At 30.9% G+C, this 22,904-nt stretch overlaps 2 protein-coding genes across 3 annotated transcripts; one reads left to right on the plus strand and one right to left on the minus strand.

Moving 5' to 3' along the window:
* The first annotated feature begins 662 nt into the window (after positions 1 to 662).
* On the plus strand, positions 663 to 2,295 carry LOC107645875 (transcription factor bHLH94). The gene is made up of 3 exons (XM_016350007.3): positions 663 to 1,200; positions 1,543 to 1,914; positions 2,000 to 2,295. The coding sequence occupies exons 1-3, from the start codon at positions 796 to 798 to the stop codon at positions 2,090 to 2,092; spliced, it is 870 nt and encodes a 289-aa protein (XP_016205493.1). The 5' UTR covers positions 663 to 795; the 3' UTR covers positions 2,093 to 2,295.
* A 6,463-nt stretch (positions 2,296 to 8,758) lies between these two features.
* LOC107645873 (D-aminoacid aminotransferase-like PLP-dependent enzymes superfamily protein) lies at positions 8,759 to 13,670 on the minus strand. 2 transcript variants are annotated; one of them, XM_016350002.3, is made up of 20 exons: positions 13,424 to 13,654; positions 13,183 to 13,281; positions 12,642 to 12,713; positions 12,459 to 12,551; positions 12,241 to 12,378; positions 12,100 to 12,158; positions 11,835 to 11,937; positions 11,542 to 11,733; positions 11,343 to 11,443; positions 11,178 to 11,232; positions 11,003 to 11,089; positions 10,878 to 10,929; positions 10,320 to 10,405; positions 10,177 to 10,230; positions 10,007 to 10,090; positions 9,818 to 9,889; positions 9,398 to 9,478; positions 9,243 to 9,278; positions 9,015 to 9,149; positions 8,759 to 8,928 (listed from the first exon to the last, which is right to left on the minus strand). In XM_016350002.3, exons 1-19 carry the CDS (start codon positions 13,508 to 13,510, stop codon positions 9,021 to 9,023), a joined length of 1,680 nt encoding a protein of 559 aa, XP_016205488.1. In that variant the 5' UTR covers positions 13,511 to 13,654; the 3' UTR covers positions 8,759 to 8,928; positions 9,015 to 9,020. The 2 variants fall into 2 exon arrangements, 1 of the variants encoding a protein (XP_016205488.1); XR_002348334.2 differs by lacking the exons at positions 8,759 to 8,928; positions 9,015 to 9,149 and having other exon boundaries at positions 9,241 to 9,278; positions 9,801 to 9,889; positions 13,424 to 13,670.
* Between the last annotated feature and the right edge of the window lie 9,234 nt (positions 13,671 to 22,904).

Consider the following 22,904-nt stretch of genomic DNA (forward strand, 5'->3'; position numbering starts at 1 on the left):
TTAAATAAATTAGACCATTTAACCTACAAATTTAAACTGATTAAATCTAAATAGGACGGATTGACCCGTTTGACGGTCCTAATAATAAATATTTACTATGCATGTATGTATATATGTACGTATGTATGTACGTACAGTTAAGTTGCCTTGCCTCCAATATATAGGCTACTACTCTCACTAAATTTTCAGGCACTGATAAGTTTAAGGTGTGAAATTAAAATATTATGTTTATGTTGTATGTATAGATATAAAATCATTCAATACAAAAGTTTAAAGGGATGGAAAAAGATAATATTAATTATTAAATTTTTTTAGATTTGTTTAATTTTTGTATAGATATTTTTTTATTATTTATTTATCTTATGTTTTTAGATTTACCAAAAATTAAATTTTAAATTTTTTAGATATAAGACTATGATATTATGTCATTAAATTATTTATTCTAAAAATTTAAATTAATAAAAAAAACATTAATAATTATATTTCTAACAAATAAATATAAATAAAAACTCACATGTAATTATTTTTATATAGTAACTTATTGAAGCTAACCATTTGTGTATAAAAATGAGATTGATTGTAGATATATGTAAATAAAATGGTAATATTTCACGTGCAGAGGCACTGTCCATATATTTGAAATCCCTTTATAAACATGAAAAAGGCACTCGAATCCAAGAGAAGAGAAGAGAATAGTATTAGTACCCAATCAATCAGCTTGTCTTTCTTCTTCTTCTTCTTCTAATTATTATATATAATAATAATAAAAAGAAGAAGAAGAAGGATAACATACACATGTGCTTGCCTGAGTCAGAGAGAGACATGGCTCTGGAAGCTGTGTTGTATACTAATAACATTCAACAACCACTCCCTTCTTCTTATGCAATCAACGACACCAACAAGGACTTGGACTTTTTCAACTTCAACAATGAAGAGGACCAACACCAATTCATCGATACTGGCCTACACTATTTACTGTCACCGCCACCGCCGCCGCCGGAAGAAACAGAAACAACCATGGATACCACATCAACTTGTTCTGAGCGTCCCAAGAGAAGGAGAGGAAAGACAAGAAAGAACAAGGAGGAGATCGAGAACCAAAGAATGACTCACATTGCCGTCGAACGTAACCGACGGAAACAAATGAATGATTACCTCTCTCTCCTTCGCAATCTCATGCCAGATTCTTACGTACAAAGGGTATGTATGCCACATATAATTAGGTATAAATTAAGGTAAAAATTTACTTACAGTCGATTTCAGATGAAGTTGATAGTGGAGAGTTATTAGATGAAAATTTAATCAAATTAGTCAAACTCTCAGTTATCAACTTTAAGGGAAGTCGATTGCACCTGAGTTTTCACTATAAATTAATACCACTTAAACCATACATATATTTATTTATATACAAATACACAGTAACTGTAACTAATTTAGTAGTTGATTTTTCGTATGTACATAATATTTTAAATTAAAAATTAGTCTGATGATCCGATCTGATCCAATCCGATTCGATCCGATCTGATATGCTTTCTCTTGCAGGGCGATCAAGCGTCCATAATAGGGGGTGCTATTAACTATGTGAAGGTGCTTGAGCAGAAACTGCAGTTTCTTGCTGCTCACAAAGAAATTACTACTACTACTACCGATGAAGATGAAGGATCTGATCTTACAAATAACAAAACTGGCACCATGCCTTTTTCCGAGTTCTTCGGCTTCCCACAAGTGACAGGGAATGCTGATATTGAAGTAACAATGGTGGAAAGCCATGCAAATCTGAAAATAAGGTCAAAGAAAAAGCCCAAGCAGCTCTTGAAGATGGTGTCTAATTTGCAAGCCATGCGTCTCACAATCTTGCATCTTAATGTCACCACCACTAACAATGATATTGTCCTCTATTCTCTCAGCGTTAAGGTTTCTTCTTTCTTTAATTACTTCACTAATTTCATTTCATTTACTAACTACTTTAAATTAATTGTTTGATATTTTTTTGGTGAAGGTGGAAGACGATTGCAAGTTGGGATCAGTGGATGAGATAGCCACGGCTGTGTGCCAAATGATGGAAAACATTCAACATGAGTCTGTTGAATAATTAGGGATATTTATTTAATTTGAACTACTAATCAGCATTGCTTATTTTTTTTCAATCAAGACCTTAATTATTAGTGATGGTGATTATGATATTTGATTTTTCTTTGGCTATGTGGCTACTTTAATTTATTCTAGGTTTCAAGTTGTACCAAATTATTATTACCTACCTAGCTATATGTATGTTAATACACTGATTAGTGCCTAGCTATGTGGGAACCTTGGACAAGTTTTTTGGTTTAGTCCTTCTTCTTAAGTATATATAGGTATAAAAATGATTTTTTGGTATATTTTTGTAATATAAAAAATATTTTTTTATTAATAATTTTTTATGTTAAAATAAAAGATGTATAAGGGATCATACACAAAATTAATACGTATAACATTACAGATTACTCTTTCAATCTGTGCCTTCTCTTTTTCTTGGGGGATGGGAAGAGAAGCTAGGATTGTACTATTTTAGTGTATAATAATAATAATAATAATAATAATAATAATAATAATAATAAGTGGTGAGTCAATTGTGGGTTGCTTGCTTTGTGAGTGGTAGGCCATGGTGTGAATCGCCACCACATGCCCCAATTGAGCATAATCTCGTCATGTAACTCTCCATGAAAATGATGCCTTAACTTAATATTTGTTTTGCAATGCAATAACATTATTTTCATGTACCCTTTAGTCCTTTTCTTTTATTTCTCTCATCTCTTGTCCTTTTCTTGTTTATACACTACTTTTAATTTCTCATGCATTCACACTTCTAAATATCTATATAATTTACAAAGAACATTAATTAACAATAAATTAATAAATAAAGCAGATGAATGAGTATAGTTTTGCACTGTTGTTAGATTCTGAAGAGAAGGAATTGAAAGGTGCATTGGGGTGGTAGACTTGCAGTGAAAGGTCAAAGAAAAGGAGACCTAATATGTATAGATGTTGAAGGAGGAAAGCACACAGTTTTAGAAAGTGCATGCATTCATACAGAAGAACCAAGAGAAAATATCATGCTCCTTCTTTATCATCATTATCAAAGAGGACTAAGCAGTGTTAGAATCCAGAAATCTACACCTACTAATATAGTGTCAATAATAGTAATAGTAATTAAAAGTAATTGAAAAGGGCAAATGATTAGTGCATTGAAAAAAGTGAAAATAAATAATAATAATAATGGTCCTCTCATCAAATTGTACGGCGTTCAATTCAAAGCTTAATACCTAGGTAAAAGAAACAGAATAATAATGCTTCGTATTAATGTGAAAAAAGAAAATAGAAAAAAAAAAGTTAAAATCAAATAAGCACCTAAAACACGACAAGAAAAATTGAGATTTTAAGTAAAATGTAAAAAGTAAATTAAGTATGTAAATAATAAAATTGTAATAATATTTAAATTATAAAATTATCAGATTTAATAAAAATTTTATGAAATCAATTAATTCATTTAAAGTTATAATATTAAAAAAATTTTAAAATTAAATTGAAATACTAGCTATTATCCACTTCACCCATACAAAAAAAATTGAATTTAGATCCTCTAAATTTTAAATTTGTACTTTAGAAGATAAAGTGTGATCTTTTACTCTTAAATATTTTTTTTTTTATATTTATTTTTGGTTCCATCTATAAAATAAATGATGAGAGATCACACTATACTCTAAAATAAAATTCAAACTTTAGAAAATTCAAATAAAAAAATTGGATTGTAGTGGGGTCAACATTATCTAGTTCAAGAGCAGAATGAAAATAAACGATAAAGATTATTAGTGATGTTGCAATTTTAAACTATTCACAAAAGTGAGAAGACCTGCTTTTATGATGGTTAAATTTTCCTTTCGATCGAGAAGTTTTATTGGATGATTTGAGGGAGCAATAAGAAATTTAATTTGTATAGTGTAAAAGGTTTCCATTCGTTAATTAATCCATTGATTCTGTGCTCAAAACTTTTTGTATGCAATATTAAATGGAGATTTTGAGTTAGCATATGATTCACAATTTTGAAACTTTATTATATATATATATATATAAAACAAGCATAACACGGTAAAAGATAAGATGAAGCTAAGATTGTGTGGTTTAAAACATGTTGTGCAGTGCAGATTTTACTGTCTTTTGGTTGCAATATTTTTATATATGTTAGGTTATGCTAGGTGGTCGTGTCTTCCAATTCCATTTTATAATGTCAGATTCTACATGAATCATCGTATAGTAGCAACTAGCTATAGATAGGGATGGCTCTTAGAAAACAAAAGGAGATCGGAATTGAGAGACACACTAAAATAAGTCTTTATAATGTGTTTTTGTGTTTAATATAAAATATATTAGATTGATAAATTATGTTTTAATATTATATTTAATTTAAAATAAATATAAATATTTAATAGAAGATTTAAAATTTTAAAAATTAAGTGTGAATATTTTTTTAAAAAAAATATTGAAATTTTTATTTTTATTTTTAAAAATTTTAGTTTTTTGTGTTTCTACTTTTTAAAAAATACTAAAAGTACTAAAATGTTATATTCGGATATTAAATACATGTAATACTCATCGGTCTTAATCTCTCGGCCTTAGTTTTAGTCCCAAAAAATAAAGGCATCTTTAATATTTTGTTAGTGAAGGTAGCAAATAATAATAATATTATGATATTATCATTTTCATTTTGATAATATCATTTTTTATAAATTTATTCAAATATACAATATAAAAAAAATCATGTGTAATTGTGTACGTATTGAATAATAATAATAATAAAAATAATAATTGATTGGTATAGGTAGGTAGGTAGGTGATGAAGCTGCAATGTTGTAACTCTTAGAAGATTCCAACTCTTACACAAGTTTGTTTTTATCTTCTTGTAATCATCTGAAGAACATGGCTTTCATAGATTCCACCAGTATACTACCCTTAATAATCTCTCTCTCTCTCTCTCTTATTATTTTGAAGTTGGATTTGCGAGAAATAAGGAGAATGCAGCATAAATGTCGTCAAATGTTGTTTTTCAATAACATTTGCGTTGGTAAACTAAAATAATAGAAAAGTTCACGCATCAACAATTTTAATTTATACTGATGAATATTTTTAGTTAATATTGTATGTATATTAGCATTTTTTTTTAGTACATTTGGACTTTCTTTTGACATTAATATTAACTAATGAGAAATGCTAGGGACAGTAATTTTGATGTTTTGTAACCATCAATTGACCATCAATAATATTTTTAATGGTGTGAAATTATATCTAATGATGGGAGATCATTCACTTTTATTTTGATGATTAAGTGCTTGTTTGGGTGTCATTATTTTGATAAAAAAAGATCTTTTTTCAATGAAAAAATATATTTTTTTTATTTTTTAGCGTGTTTGGCAAATTTCGAGTAGTAAAAATAAAAGCACTAGAAAAATCAGAAAAACATCTTTTTTTAAAAGCTGTAATTTACATCTTTTTTTAAAAGATCTTTTTTCCTTAAAAAAAAAAGATGTTTTTCAGATAATAAATAAACAAAAAAGTACTTTTATATTGTTATATCCAAACATAATTGATAGATAAAAAGATCTTTTTGTATGAGATATCCAAATATAAAATTACTTTTACTTTTTTATAAGATCTTTTAAAAAAAGATAACTCGACAAAAAATCTTTTCTTAGAAGCTCACCCAAACAAGCCCTAAGTGCTGGACAAAAAATACAAAAGTTACTGGCTCCTAGACTTTTTCTTAACTAATTATTGATTAAAAATAATAAATTATAAAGATACAATAGCGAGCAGTGTTGTTAAAATGAAATGAGATGGGTGAGATTGTTCAAATTTCTATTATATTTGTGATACCAGATCTCTTAATCACATAGATTGTCTTATCTTTGAGTTATGGTAAAATGAAAATTTCTTATATAGTTAGGGACTAAATTTAACGTATGTGGTTTTAAAAACATTATGTTGAAGATAGAATAATCTATGCTTTTTACCATAATATTTGTAAAAAATTATAAAAATTAAAATTTATTTCAAGCATCAAGGAATATGATACAAATTGAATGTTAAAAATATTTAAAAAAAAAATAAAAAATAAAAGATGTCAATGAGTAAGACATAGTCTCTCCATACTCAATTAAGAGGTTGTGGGTTCGAGTCTCATATCTTTGATAAAAAAAATAAAATAAAATAAAAGATATAAGGAGGAGTACTTTATTCTAAAATATAAGAATGAATAATTATTAATACAGAATTTATACTAGCTTTCTAAAATTTAAAATCAAATTAAATAATTAAAAGTTTGGTCATGAATAGTTGAAGACTATGTATGGCAAGACAGAGATATAAAGATATGGGCTTGGATTGGAGTTGTTATAAAGATAGATTGATTAGAAAGCATACAAAAAGAGGAGCTACAAATCTAAAACAAGACTCACTCGAATCACACACAATTTATAGTTGAAAGGCAAATAAAGTGATAAAGAAGATAGAACTATATGATGCATGGAGACTGGGGAGGTTGATCAAATAGAATAAAAGCAGAAAGATAAAGTGGGTTTATAAAATCAATGGAAATCAGACCAAAAGAGGAAAATGATATGCAAAAGCATTAAAAGGGACACTAATAATTGAAGGAAACAAAGTGAATGTGAATATACTCTATGTTGGTCCACATGAGACACTGTCCACTAGCTTTTTCATATTCATATTAATGTCCTTCAATTCAATTCAATTCAATTCATCATGCTCTATATTCAATAATCATGATATACTTGTTTCTTCAATAAAAAGACACGTCCTTCTCTTAATTATTTGACATCGATGTATACAACGGAAATAGTGTACATTTATTATTTTCTAAGTTTTTTCTTATTGTTGTAGACGGAATTTATATATAAATTTGGGTAAAGTATATTTTTTGTCTCTGAAGTTTTACGAAAGTTTTAAAAATATCTCTAAGTTTTATTTTGTTTCAATTTTGTTTCAAAAATTTTCGATTTGTATCAAATATACACCTGACGGCTAATTTTTCAAAAAATTTAAGACCAATTCAACAACAATTTCATAAGAACAACCCTTAATACAAGCAAATCAAGCATAATTTTCATACATTATTGTTAGATTGGTCTTAAATTTTTTTGAAAATTTAGTCGTCGAGGGTATATTTGATGCAAATCGAAAATTTTTGGGACAAAATTGAAACAAAATAAAACTTAGGGATATTTTTGAAACTTTTATTAAACTTTAGGGACAAAAAATATACTTTACCCTATAAATTTTTATGCACTTTCAATATAACAAATTTTATACATACAACTAATTTGGGTATTTTTATATCAATAAAAATAATTAATTTTTAAATTTATTATTATTTAAAAAATTATCTAGATATATGAGCGTATAAAAATATTTAGATTGTTAATACATTAAAATTATATTATATATATATATTTGTATTTGTCAGGACAATAGATTTATTTTCTTATATTTTTTTTATTTTTAACAGTATCATTAAAAATTTAAATTTTATTTAAATATTTATTGTTAATTAATGAATTACTGTATATATAAGATAAAATTCAAATTTTTATACTTATTTAAACATACTATTAAACTATTTCAAATTGATTACAATAAATTTATTTTAATGCTAAACGAATGAGAAGCTCATCTTATGATTTTTGGGACTTGGAAGCAGGGACGGATCCAGAAATGATATTATGGGGGGGCCAATAACACATATAATATTAAAAATTATGTAAAAAATTATATAATATAAGATGTATTATAAAAATATACGGATAGAGAATATATTTTAAAATAAAAAAATATGTGTATACTTTTTACTAACGAAGTGGTCGATTCTTCGTATCATAAAATTCACCGATAATAGAATGTGTCAAAATTTTCAACAATTTTCTTTTCAATATAATTAAAAGACAATTAACAAGAAATTCATCTTTTATTTTGTTTCTAAGTTATTTTTCACAATATTCATAGTTGAAAAAGATCTCTTAATTGTAGCAGTTGAAACAGAGAGAATTAATACCAAACGAATAAACAAAACGGCCACAAGAAGAAAAAGAATTCACTTTGAGATTTAAAAATTTTTATTTAATTAAAAAATATTAGTAATAATATCTTTTTCAGATTTTTTTAATATTGTTACTTATTTTTTAGATATTAAAAATTATTAATATTTAAATTAGACTGAACTTTTATTTATATTAGACTAAATACTAAATATTTTTTTAAAAAAATTAAATTATACATAATAACTTATTACTATTAAAAAAAGTTGGCGGCCGCCACTCGCCCCCTTATGTCCGTCCCTGCTTGGAAGTTCATTTAAAGTTTTAAACTGACGTCTTAATTTTTGCATGGTAATTGTTAAGACAACCACTTAAATAAAAACAAGAAGCCCATGAAATAACAATTTTTGAGATCCATTTATTGGGCCACGGGATTGAGTATTTCAAAGGAGGAAAAACACCTTTCTGAACAAGAGTAAAGGAGAAATACGCAAATAATATTTATTTATGAATTATGAGTTAGTTCAAACGAGGCACTTTTTTTTTTGGTATGTTGGATTGATAGTAGTATTTTTTTGAATTATGAAATTGTTAGTGTTAAATCAGACCCTTTCTTGACAAAAAAAAAATCAGACCTTTGATTTCTACTTAAAAAAGAATTAAAAATTTTGAAGTATAGAAATCGAATCATTGTATCTTCTACTCAAAATTACAATGTTAAATAATATCATCAATTTTACATCCACCAAAAAAAAAAAAAAGAGCCTTCAAATGAAACTAACAGAAAAACCGAACCTAAGTAGTATCTTATTTAGAAGTTTGAATTCCCACCAATTTGTTGCAGCTGCAATAGACGGTGGATAATAAATAAGACTATTGTTAACAACATCACAAATAAAACAAGTTATTATATACTATTAATATTCATACCTTGGTTCAATTTGCAAGGTAAGTTGGTATAGGAACACCAGATTGTTGTGTCAAATTTTTATAAGCATCTTGCAATCTTTTAGTGACAGGCCCTATTTCTCCATCACCAATTCTGCGTCCATCAACTTTCACCACCTACATCATTTATTCAATAATTATGCGCACTTAGAATCAAATCCAACTTAGTTAAATTTTGAATGAATATCACATTCATAATAAGACACTTACTGGGCTTAGTTCTCCCATGGTTCCTGATGTCCACATCTGCAGGGTTATTTGAACATCAATATTTGTTAGTAATGTCTCATATTAATTAGAGAAAAAGATACTTGATACATGAACCGAACTGAACTGAATCGAATCGAGTCAAATCGAAACCGAACCTCGTCTGCGGTGTGCACTTCTGATAAGCTAATTCTTCGCTCCTCTAAGATTAAGTCCTCCTTCACCACTAGATCCATTATCTACATATATAACCAAATAGTAACTGACTATTCAGATGAAGATATTAGTGTAAAGATGAAGACATATTTGACTAAACTGTTTAATATTTTTTCATGGTGAAGACTCGCATGCATGACCGTTAGATAGTTTGACAGGTTTGACTAAACTATAATTTAACAGTTTTCAATTATCAACTTTATACAAAGACAATAAAAAGGTATTATGTTATGGTAAAAACTCCCATACAGTTCATGTGAAGTTAATAATTGAGAGTTATTAGATGACAATTTAGTCAAACCTGTCAAATCATCTAACGACACTTAATTACACGTGAGTTTTCACCTTATGTTATAGTATACCGTAGCGCGGGTAATCCCAGGAAGACAATAATCGGCATGAGGAGTGCTAACGCGTCCCTTCTTTACTATGAACTGCACCATAGAAAAAAAAAAAAAAAAAGAAAATCAACACAAACGAGTTCAAGTGTTCGAAATCATTGAAAAGGTGCACATAGGATATATAGGAGGATTATGATGATAATGACATACAATGTTAGTTGCATTGGTTTCAGATACATAACCATCTTTGTCTAGCATAATTGCATCATCTACTTTTGCGTTATTGCCTTCAATCTGCGCCAATATATCATCATAATAATATAATTTGAATCCACCAGAACAACCAGAAAATTAAAATACAATACAACATAATACATTACCTTTGCAAGTATATTATTGAGGAGGTTATTGTGATGAATCTTTGAATCCAAACTCTGGTGGTTAGGAAAACAGAGAAAAGAATAATGATTAAGAGAACAGAGTCTTTTATATAATAAAGGAGTATGCAAATCAAGGAACATACATTAGGTGAATTACGGCGAGTTGAAGCAGTTACAAGAACGATACCACGTGTATTATCATATACTGGGGGCTTCCATTCAGCGAGCACTGCATATATTCTCGCATAATAAATCTAATTATACACGTATTTAACACATGAAATAACTCCTCTAACATATTTTATTTGAATATAAAGTATCATGTTTGAATTAAACTTTGGATAATTAACTTATGGTAAAAACTCACGTACAGTTATTTTCATGTGAAGTTGATAGTTGAAAGCTGTAGATGACAATTTAGTCAAATCTGTTAAATCATCTAACAACTTTCAACTATCAATTTCATATAAAATGAACTGCACGTCAGTTTTTACATTAACTTATTATGTCATTTTCATTCTCATCGGACTATTAAGTCTGTAAAAAAGTTATGTAATCTTAGAATATATTTAATGCATGTTTCAAAAGCTTATTTCTACGGAAGCTTCAACTATATTTTGGATTGGTTAACTGTATGATTATTTAATACATCAACAGCGTGCAAAATTCCCTAATCATTTTTAGTTATAGGATGGAATTACCAATTAATGTGCATCCATATAGATTGAATGCTGGACTCATCCCAGAAGTGACCTACACAGAAAAGCAAATCAATATTCTTTCACTGTCATGTCACTTTAAATAGAGATTAGAGAGTAAAACAAACCTTCTTCCCTCTTGTTAGAGATAGTCTGATGTGTGAATTGTCAAACATGCCATTCCTAATCAAGGTTCTGAAAATTGCATCCTTAATCTGTAAATTTTGGAACCATGCTCATTAGTCACCATGTATTTCCAGTTATGTATGCTAGTCAGGGGTGCTAAATTGAAATCAAACACACCTCATCTCTAGTTGGAACATTTTCAAAAGCCAAAGCTTTTGCTGAATCAAACATCCTAATTTAAAGCAACAAATAATCAACATTAACTTCTGAGTGTTTTATATATGATAAAACAGTAAATTGAAAGTATAGAATATATGATTTAAAAATTTGTTACATTAATACCTGTCTAGATGTTCTTCAAGCTTGAATATCTTGCCATTATACACTCTAAGACCCTCCCAAACCGAGTCGCCCCCTTGGACAACCGAATCAAACACAGATACCTGATAGATCATAAGGTAAAAATTTCTATCACCCTGCCAATGTGTGAATCAATCACATGAATACAAATGTTAATTCCATTCAAAAAGTTATTAAGTACCTTTGCGCTATCACGCGGCACAATCTCATCACCAACCCAAACAAGAATTTTCTCATTTGTAGGAACAGGAAGGTCAGGAAGTGGTAAAGGAGGGCTTAGAAGTGATGATTGCTTCTTCTTCACATGGCGTCGAAGCATATTGTACAACGGTAGACTTTGCTCCAACAGATCATACAGAGAAAATGGAAATGTCTGAAAAGAGAACAATAAAATTGAATTTGAACACAATCAATCAATGTCCTAGACTCAACAGAACATGAAATTGAACATAAAAAACAGAAACATAACATTACCTGAGGATACCTTTTCGCTTGGTTAAAACAAGTAGATTTATGAATAGATTCATACCACCAAGGTGCCCATAAGCCATCTATTGATTTTGGACCTTCTTCCCAACTGCAAAATTTTGTAAATTTTTCAACTTTTCATGCATGCAAAAATGATTGTTGCAAATAAGAATCCTTGTATTTGAATATATATAATACACCAGAAGATAAATTAATGAATACACTAACAACATGTCTGAAAAAATGACTAAATCCTAGCATGCATATATACCTGAGCATGGTAGGTTGAAAAGGGATCTCCAAATCATCACAAAGACCTCGCAGAGTAGCCTACAAATTAAACAAGGCCATGACCATTGATATTATAAAATGAATGGTTTAGTATTGTTGAAGTATATAGCTAGAGAGATACCTCAGGATGTTGTTGAAGGTCTGCAGCATCAATAACAGGCGGCGACTTGCCTAGCTCGCGAAGCTCGTTGTATATACAGACAAGCTCTGCCAATCCCAACTCAAAGAAAGATGGAGCCACAACCTTGTCAAATGATGGCTGCATTCACATGTGACAAATTACAAAAATCAAGAGTATTTTCACTATTTTGTTTATTCATAATAATCAAGTGTTGTTACCAAAATGTCAAGAGGATTTCTGATCAGAATGAAGTGTTTCCCTTTCTTCATTAGATCATTTGTCAAACCTGGTACCCTTTGCTTTGCTATGTGCTGAAAACAGTGAAATTAAGTGAAGTAAACAAGTTTGAAGAACAAAAGAGGAATTTCACATATCATTACAGACAAGATAATAGTACTTACCTTACAATATCTATACTTCATCCTTCCTGGACCAAAAATTATATCATTCACCACCTTATTTCCATCAGATTCCTTTTACAATTGAAACACAAATTTCAACATGGAACATGCAAAGTGAGAGAGATAATAATAATAATAATAATAAGATTTAATTATTCTGTTGATCCTTATAGTTTTATCAAATTTGTAATTAGATTTTTATATTTTTTTTTTCTTTCAATTAGGTTTTTACACTATTTTTAATTTTATAATTAGGTTCTTTCTAGTGTAAAAATATTAGAATTAACTGAATTGAAGGTATTCATAATTAAAAATCTAATTAGATCTTTGACAGCATATATTTTAAGAAAAATATTATGTTAATTTTAACGTTTTTGACATGAAAATGATCTAATTACAAAATTAAAAACAGTTAAAAAACTCAATTGAAAAGAAAAATAAATATAGCTATCTAATTAAAACTTTGGTAAAATTATAGGAACCAACAAACCTAATAATAATGATGATGATGCAGGAATTTAAATGAGAGAGACATAGATACCATTTTGGAGAGTAGTTCTTTCCTGTAAGGTCTATCAAGACCAGTAACTCGAAGGAAATTTGCATAGAGAGGCTCATCAAGAACTTCTATGTCATCCCTCTGCACACCATTTTATAAATCAAAACTCAGAATAGTATGTAGTTAGGATAATCTTCAACACCAAAAATGATCACTAAAATGAACCATTATTACTAAGTGATAATAATAACAATGAATTTGCATTTAACAATGAAGAAGGTACCTGAGCAAAAGAATACATGGTACTAGTACTTAAGGATCTTGGTGCAGACCATGAGTGAATCACCTCCACTATTTCACTTCCCACCATCTCTGATCTGATGCTTCTTCCGAATTTCGAAGTTATTTATCTTTTTAATGCAGAATAATTAAGAACACTTTGACATAAATTTGAGTCGACAAATATGATGACACATTTACGTACTCCAATTGGCTTAGGGGCTGGGGTAGCGTAACAAATAACAACCCTGCCAATATTATCGTACTGGAAACCGTGGCGGTCGAATTTGTTGCATTGTTGCATGCAAATGTAAAGTGTCCTTTGTGTGGGTTACGCACACTGCTTTTGTTATTTTGGTATAGCAGCCAAAGTTTTGTTACCTGGCGGTCTTTAATTGCTATAAATATAGTTATATTCACACACAAATTTATACTATATGTTCCCATTAGAAAAATAACGAACTCACAAGACATTATTTTTTATTTTCTTTCTCTTTTTCTATGCACTCTTTTACTTTGTATTAGAGTGTCTTTCTAAAATTTTGTATAAATAAATAAATAAAATTTATTATTTATTAATACATGTATTTTTAAAATTATTTATATTTTTTCATATTATTTATCTTATTTATAATGATATATATTTACACGTATCTTAAATGAGATAAGGAAAAAAATATTAAATATGTATAAACATGATTCTTTTAATTCATTGATTCATTTATATATTGTTTTTTTTTTCTTCTTTATCCATTAGATAATATTCATTTAACATATCGAAAAAAATCTATTTATCTTGACATAATGTACTCCACGAGAACATAATGTACTTTAGGTGTAAAATTCTTTTATACAATAAAAATTATATCTTTAAAAAAAATCAAAAACAAAGAAAAGGTATTTGTAATACAATTTGAATTATTTTAGAAACTAAAATTGATATAATTTTTTATAATTCGAATTATATTAATTTGATTTTTAATTTTTTAATCTAATCCAATTTTATTCTAATAATTTTAATTTGTGTCATATCGATTTGAATTTATTTTTTAATCTAATCCGACTCAAACTATTGTAATTTGGTTAGTTTAAATTTATTTATTTTATCCAAATTTTAAATTTTATAATTTAAAAATTGTAATTATTATTTTTTAAACTGAATTATATAGTATTCGAATTTTAAATTAAAAGAAATTTAAAATATAGATAAGATATAAACTAATTTAATCAAATTACAATAATATTTAATTAAAAAATAAATTCAAATTGATACCATATAATTGATACCATATAATATACATCTTCTTCTTTTCTTTAAAACAGAGGTAATTTTCAAAATGCCAATGGTTTGACAAAATTATACTACTCTACAAGATCATGGCAGCGATTGTTGTTCGATGTTACAACGGTCTCAATTGCTGATTAATTAATATCTATTTTCTCAAGAATCTTTTAATTGGGAGATAGTATTCTTATTTTTTTTATTTTGCGAGATTATCTAGTTTTTTTTTAAGACTCTTATTTCATAGCATGAGAATACTAACTCCTTGTACTCCATAATTCATATCAATTCAACTAGGGATTCTTTAAAAATTGTACAATATTCAATTTTTTATTACAATAATTTAAAAAAAATAAAATAAACACATCTAAAAATTATACATAAATTTAGTATCTTTTTAAAATTAAATACATAATTAAAATACAAACTAAATAAAACTAAAATTTAAAATTTAAATTTCAACTTTAAATTTCTATTTCAGATTTAATATATTTAATTATTAATATATTGCAATTTAAATACACATCCAAAAATTAAATTAGTTAGAATTCAAAATTTCGAATTTAAAATTCTAAAATAAATCTTAAACCACTAGTAAAATCTTCGCTCCGTAAAGATCCAGAGCTGCAGCGCCTCCCCCTCCTCATCTGTAGCCGCTTTCGTCTTCTCCCGCGTTGCGCACTCCTCTGCGACGATCTCTTCCTTGGACGACGCGCTCCTCCCCCGCGACGCGCACTTCCCTTGCGCATACCCACACGCCTCCTCCATCGATGGGCTCTTCTCCGTCCCTGGTCTCCTCCCTCGCGTCACACACAACCGCCCCCTTCTCCCGCGCCTCCCTTTGTCTCTTCCCACGTCGCACTCCTTCTGTCTCTGGTATTTTTACTAGCAAAATTCTAAAAAGATTTGGTTGAGTTCATTCATGAAGATATATTATCCTTTTTTTCGCTTAATAAAAAGTTCTATTTTTTAAATTTATGTATAATATTGGAAGTGTCTGTGTTTTTTTTCTTTTTTTTAAAATGTATTTGTGATTATAATTTTTTTTTTTTTGCACTCATATGTTGGATTTGTGAGTTGTAATGTTAACCTAATTTGGATGTGTCAATATTTAATTTTGGATGTGTTTATGTTGTTCATTATGTTCTTATGTACATATATAAGTTTTTTTTACATGAGTTTTGGATGTGTTGATAAAATATTTAGAATGCATTCTTATAATTTTAGATGTGTATTTGAGTTTAATTTTTTCTGTGTTCAATATGTAATTTAGAACTACAATGAGAATAATTTAGATGTGTTAATATATAATTTTGAATGTGTTTAGGTTGTTTATTTAATTTTAGATGTGTTTTTAACATGAGTTTTGAATGTTTTGAATAAAAAAAATAATTAAAGTGAGTTTAATTGATTTTGAAAACTTCACTGATTTTTTAAAAATTAGTACACGAAAAGTTGTTACGAGTTTTATGGTTTAGTTTGCAAAAAATTAATGTATTGCAAGGAATTACAAATTTTACGGTGATAAGTATTCAAAATAAAAGTGGTTCCTTAAAAATAGGAAATATGTTTAATTAAAAAATTAAAATAATAAATATTAGATTTAAAGGCTGAATAAAGACTGAATTTTATTGTACAAATAGCATTTTCCAATTCATATATATCTAATGCAAAGTGGAATAAAGTTAGGTAACCCCATATTAAAAAAGATTTACGAATTTGGAATTGGAGAGTGTATCTCCGATTGGAGAGTGAATCATTCACAATTTTTGTGGATAAGAATGAATTGTTTCATATGTTTAAGTGGACAAAAAGAATAAATAACATCTATTTAATACGTAAAAAGAGGTATGACCGAATCTATCTGATTGCTTTCATCAAGTACACTACAAAAGGAAGGGCATTAAAGGTCATCAAAGAGATGAATGGAATACGATTAAGGAATAAAGAGGTCTTTGTGGGTGAGACTAAGTATAGGAGGATGATTAATATCCGAAAAAAATCACTACGCACGACAAAGATGCTAGGGAGTCTAGTAATGGAAAACACGAAAGAATTAAAGATAAGGATATTGAGGTGAACGAGAAAGTGAGAGTTGTCGTAGAACACCAGGAAAGTGAAGAACTAGAAGAGAGACCCGTTGGAGTTAAGATGGGATGCAGCGGTAATAATGGCACAGGGGCTACGGGAGATAGAGCATGATAATGATAGAAAGGTAATTGCCGTTGAGGATTTAGATGAGCGGCATGAGGATTTTTTGAAAACGCGAACTGATAATTCTTTGGTGTATCTGACAGTTATGGTGAGTGCGAAATCTATGAAACTTCAAACAATCAATAACGAAGCAATCTCTAAATGAATGGAGACTTGGGAATATAGGGATAAAGGAAAAGAATGGGTTGGTTTGGTGATGAATAAAAGTTCAGTTGGGGCTAAGTGGGTTGAAGCATATAAGGCCAAATATGTTAGTGGAGTGTGGTGGCAAAGTGACTGTGTGGTGCGACAAAGAGTACGTCGTTGTGCGTTTTAAAAGAGCCTCCTTGCTGTCTGCTGCGGGCGACGGTGAAAAGAGGGGCGTGATTGGTCATGGAATTCGTGAAGGGGCTGATGCCACGGTGAACAGCGCTGGCGAGGCGGATTTGAGAGCGGTGCTGAAGTTAGTTGCTGGTAGCGGAGGTGATAATGTCCGCGCATTGAGCTTGATGGTATGGAGGGCAGGGAGGAGCATGAAGCCCTTGATGCACCCGACGAGTAAAATCAAGCCGGGAAGGTGATTGACGGAGGTGCAGAGAATTGTCCGAACAGCACAACGGAGAAAAACATTCCACCAAGTGCAGTTAATGAGATCCATGCTAGCCACGTTAGTTTGGATGGGAGTGGTAAGCAGCATGTTGGCATATGTCTGATGAGGGGTGATGCAGTGCATGATTCAGATTTAGAGTATGAGAATACAGTGGTGGAGGAAATTGGGTTGGAGGATGAAGAGATAATAAGGAACTTGGAAGATTCAGGGGACTCAGAGCAGGCAGATGGTGAAACTAATCAAGATGCGCACGGAAGAGGTTGGGATAAAGATATGGCTGAAAACAGAACTGCTTGGGATCTAGCGGTTGAATCAGGAGCTCCAAGCTCAGAATAAAGTATTGACACAAAAAGTAAGGCAACCAAAATAGAAAGAGAAAGCAAAAAGGAGCCGCCCAAAAACCGAAATAAGGTGTGTAATAAAGTTTTTAAATGATTTTAGTTCGCGGAATGTAAGGGGTTTATGGGGGTGTTGGAAAGTGGAGAATGGTAAAAAATTTAAGCGTAAAAATAATGTGAATATGTTAGGATTGATAAAGATAAAGAATGAGGTATTTACTAAGTTTGGTAAAGCGCAATTTTGGGGTAATGATGTGGTGGATTGAGAATTTATGGGATCAGAAGGTGTTTCCGGAAGTTTATTAATAATGTGGGATGATATGATGTTTAGGTTGAGTAATTGTTACAAATGGGAGAGATAGTTGTGTATAGAAGGGGAATTGACAAACAATAATTTTCATTGTGCGGTTTGCTTGGTGTATGGTGCGCATACTGTAAGAACCGGGTTTTTCACGAATAAAATAATTTAAATACCCAAAGTAAGTTCCGGAAAGTTAGAATGAGAATTTGGGGATTTAAATATGATTTTTGGACTCAGTAGGTCTTTCCGAGTAAGAAAATGTGTTTTCTGCAAAAAATCGTGAAAAACCGCGAACCGACAGTTAAATCGGTTGAACCGGTTCAAGTCTGCCCGGTACTGTGCGAAAAAAGTGAAAAATAGTCGAAAACCTTAGAAAAATATTAGGAATGGAAAACCGGGCGTTAATGTTAAAGGTTTGACCCAAAGTTAGGTCGAACGGGCTAAAAACGCTAACGAGTTGGACCGGGCCCAAGCCCAACTTGTGTAAGTCTCCTTTAATGAGCTTTCAGCTCATTTTCATTAAAAAGAGAGAGAGAGTTCGGTTATGAGAGAAGAGAGAAGAGAAGCCATGGAAGCACTATTCATCCTCCACTTCCAGAAGCCATAACTTTTGATCCGGAGCTCCGATTGATGAGCCATTTGCAGCTACGCGAAGTTCTCGATGAGCTCTACGTTTCTATCTAAGCAAACTTGGTAAGAAATCGCATCTCACTCCCCAATTTCGTGCCCTAAATTTCTGCGCGTTTTAGGTTTGGTTTTTGAGTAAGTTTTGTGGTTTTGCTTGTTTAGGTGATCTCTAGTAGCGAGTAATTATTGGATTTTACCCCTACTCATATTGGATAAGGTAAAGTTTCACTAAACCTTTGTGTTTAGTTATTTTATGTATCTTAGGTTTTGATGTTGGTATATATGTGTTGTTAGTTTGAGCTTTGGTGTTTGTTGGAGTTGGTTGAGGCCTTAGATCAAGCTTGGTGGCTTTGTTTTGGTGTTTGGTGCATTTGGAAATCGGCCAAGGCATGATTTCGGTTTTCTTTATGTAATATATAATGTTCATGGACACTTAGGCTAGTTGACCATAAGATAGGATTGAATATTGTTGGTGTATGAATATTTATATGTGAATGGATGATAATTGTGGGTTGTATTAGATTATTGTGGTTGATGATGATTATTGGAAATTTTTGGTGTTATTGAGTGTTGATGATTGGTGTTGTTAATGAGGATTGATAAATGAAGTGGTGGTGTTGTGTGAAACGAATTCAAATACTAGTAATATTGATTATATGATTTGATGAGGTTGTTGGTATTTAATGATTATGAGAAATATGTGAATTTGATAATGATGGGTGGTATTGAGGGATTATGATGTTTGATGTTGGATATGTGATTTATTGTTGTTGATGTGGTTGGTAATTGATGGTGATTAGTGATGTTGTTGGTATAATGAAGGTGAGTGTTAAGATTGTTGATACATGACATGAATTATGATGAGTTGATGATTTTGGAATATGTTGGTGAATTTATGATGTTGAAATTGGTAAGGATGGTGTGAGAGATTGAAATTGGAATGAAATGGGGTTGATTTTGATATTGGATGATGATTGAATTAGGATTGAGGAAAGTGTTGCTGGAGGATTGACTTTGGTATCATATAATTGAGGTTTGGTGGTTGGGAATGGTATAATATGCTATAAATGGTAGGTGATGATAGAAATTAGGATTTTTAAGTGGTTTTGGTTGGAAATGTTGGTAATGTTGAGGTTTTGATATTCTTGGTAAAAGTGAGTTTTTGGTGAACTTTGTCTGATCATAACTTTTGTCTCGGTTTTCAAAATCTGATAAAACTAATCTAGAATTAGATATCTTTGAAAATCCTTTTAATCGATATAAAGTTTGTGAAATTTGGAATTTTGTAGAAAAAGTTATGAACATTCAAAGTTGGTGTAGAAAATCTGAAATTCTACTAAGTTGCAGAATTTCAGGATTTTCTGATATGTGCGCACGCACAGCCTTGTGCGCTCGCACAACCCTGTAAAAATGTTATTTTGTGCGGACGCACAGACTTGTGCGTACGCACAGGCAGGGGAAAGGGCTCTGGTGGCAACGCTAGCCTAGGTTGTGCGCGCGCACATCAATGAAGAATTACGACCTGTGCGGACGCACAGCCCTGTGCGCACGCACAAGTCGGGAAGGGTCGTCAGTTGGGGTGCTCGCACAGCTTGTGCGAATGAACAGGCTTGTGAATTTTCGTACCTGTACACTTTCAAAATCTTCCTGGGCGTGCACACGCACACCCCTGTGCGGACGCACACGCCCTGTTTCATAATTTTAAACTTTGTTTTCAACTATTTCACCTTCCCAACAAGGTTGTAAGCTTCTATAACACCATTTTAAGGCTTTTGGACGTAATTTTGAGTATGGGAAGATGAGAGATAAGCTAAGGGTTTTAGTTGGTGATTATTTTGAAAAGTTAGCAGACGGAGGTCTAGGTTTCTGGGGTATGGAGGATGAGTGTGGTTGAGAGAGAAGGAAGAGTAGTGAAGTACTGACAATGAATTGAGAAATTGAGGAACTAATGAGTTCGGAATGGAATTAAGAACTGATGATGGGTATTATGAGCTTGATGTTTATTGAGGTAAAGTGTGCCAGACACTATATCTTTGGAATGTTGAAAATGGATAATTGAAGGAGATGTGAGATGAGGAATGGTAATGACTGGTGATGATTTGGGGTTGTTGATGGATTTGTTGAATGTGGAAAGTGTGCCAGGCACTATATCCTTGGGATGATGATCTTGTTGAATAATGAGAGTGTGCCAGACACTATATCCTTGGGTTGAGTATGACAGTGTGCAGGGAATTATGTTCCTGAGATTGACTTATGATTGATAATCTTTTCTGCTGCAAGAGTGTGTCAGGCATTATATCCTTGGGTTATGCATGCAAGTGTGCCCGACACTATATCCGTGAGTGAATAGCGTGTGCCCGGCACTATATCCGTGGGTCAATAGAGTGTGTCCGACACTATATTCGTGGGTGCGGCAGAAAAGCGACATCCGAAAGGATGTGTCGGGTTGGCATTTATGGACCGACAAGTGATATCACGAGCCAATAGGATAGACATTCATCATGTGCATTTTTTATCTGTTTATATGCTTTGCCGACTTGTAATTGTATGCCTAAATGAATAACATGTCTATTTGCTTACTTGAATTACTTGTTCTATATGCTTCTACTTATGTTTTACTTGCTTGCACTTATATTGTGATTGTTTGGTGCTGAGGAGGTTAGGTAGGCGGTGGCGATGGGATCACACGGAGGTTAGGTTGGCGACGGCTGTGGGATACAGCGGTGTGAACAGTATTAGTTAGAATTCCCCTAGGTTTAGACAACCCTGGTTTATGGTTTAAGTTCTTTATATATTTATTTATTTTGTTCTAAGCTTGAATATCAATATGTGATGTGAAGTTCTAGGATTGCCTTCGGCGTCCCGGGGCCTTACATCTTACATCATTGGGCACTGTTACCATACTGAAAACCTTCGGTTCTCATTCTATACTTTATTGTTGTTTTTCAGATGCAGGTCGCGACCCACCGCAGTGAGTTGGGTAATGGTAGCAGAGCGGATAATCTTATTCTATTTTGTTGTCTTTTTGGTTATTTTATCTTGTACTCTCTCACTTTTGTATTTTGTTCTGCCTAGAGACTTTTATTTGAAAGAACAAAACTTGTATAAGCCCTTTTGAACTACAATCTTCTTGTTGTTTGTATATGGCTAGCCGACTTAAACTCCGCGAGTCGTGGCTAGATTCTTATGATATTATACTATTATGTTTTGATACATCTTATCTGTACCTTGTGTTTTAAGTTAGTAGCTTCGCCAGTACGTTATGCGCTTTTCAAATCCTGTTTTTGAGCTAAATCCTTTATCAGGCTTCTAGAATATATTATTTCTTTCTATATAACTATGTATAAGCCTTAGAATTGTCGTAATCTCTGATTAACCTTTGCTTTACGGCTAAAGGTAAGGCTTAGGGTAATTGGGGTGTTACACATACAAGGGAGGAGAAGCTTGCTGTGTGGAAAGAGTTGAGTTTTTAATCGAAAATATGTCAAGTTCTTCTTTGCTACACAGGTAACTTCAATGAGGTTGTGTAGTTAGATGTAAGAAAGGAAATGCGCCAGTGTGTTAACAGCAACAACGAAAGACTTTAAAACATGGATACAGGATATAGAACTGGTGGATATAGAATTGAATGACCATAAGTTTACGTGGTTCACGATGTTGGTGAGTTTTGTTTTATTGTTATCTTTTGGAGCACTTGGTTGAAAAGGAATGACGAAATTTTCAGGAATAAAAAAATAGGTGTTACGAAAGTAGTCAACATGTCGATTAGGAGTGTTACAAAGAGTGGAGTGATATTCGATTTTTTGGGTTGTTGTTGGCATTGCCAAAAATAATTAGGAATTAGTTTATTTTATATGTCTAGTACTTTTCTATTGATATTCCACCTAAGTATGTTTAGTTTTTTGGTTCAAAAAAAATAATTTTAAAATACAAAAATATAAATAATACTTATTTATTAAAAGCCTCTCGACAACTACTACAGGAGTGAAAAAAAAAAAGAAAAAAACAAATTTTGCCTTTATTCACTATATTATATCTAAATTACTCGTTTTATAAATACATATCATAATAACAAATGTGGTTAGCTTTTTTTTTATACTAAAGCAAGTATTAGGGAATTCAAAACTCACCTTG

The sequence above is a fragment of the Arachis ipaensis genome, chromosome B6 (genome assembly GCF_059453495.1).
Source record: "Arachis ipaensis isolate K30076 ecotype BB chromosome B6, ASM5945349v1, whole genome shotgun sequence".
Lineage (NCBI taxonomy): Eukaryota > Viridiplantae > Streptophyta > Magnoliopsida > Fabales > Fabaceae > Arachis > Arachis ipaensis.

What these genes read in the sequence shown, in the direction of transcription:
- LOC107645875 (XM_016350007.3), top strand. Translation starts at nt 796, where the DNA reads ATGTGCTTGCCTGAGTCAGAGAGAGACATGGCTCTGGAAGCTGTGTTG. An exon ending in CAGATTCTTACGTACAAAGG is followed by an intron (nt 1,201 to 1,542) that starts GTATGTATGCCA and finishes TTTCTCTTGCAG; the next exon opens with GGCGATCAAGCGTCCATAAT. An exon ending in TCTATTCTCTCAGCGTTAAG is followed by an intron (nt 1,915 to 1,999) that starts GTTTCTTCTTTC and finishes TTTTTGGTGAAG; the next exon opens with GTGGAAGACGATTGCAAGTT.
- LOC107645873 (XM_016350002.3), bottom strand. Translation starts at nt 13,510, where the DNA reads ATGGTGGGAAGTGAAATAGTGGAGGTGATTCACTCATGGTCTGCACCA. An exon ending in CTTGAAGAACATCTAGACAG is followed by an intron (nt 11,233 to 11,342) that starts GTATTAATGTAA and finishes GCTTTAAATTAG; the next exon opens with GATGTTTGATTCAGCAAAAG. An exon ending in ATGTTCCAACTAGAGATGAG is followed by an intron (nt 11,090 to 11,177) that starts GTGTGTTTGATT and finishes CAAAATTTACAG; the next exon opens with ATTAAGGATGCAATTTTCAG.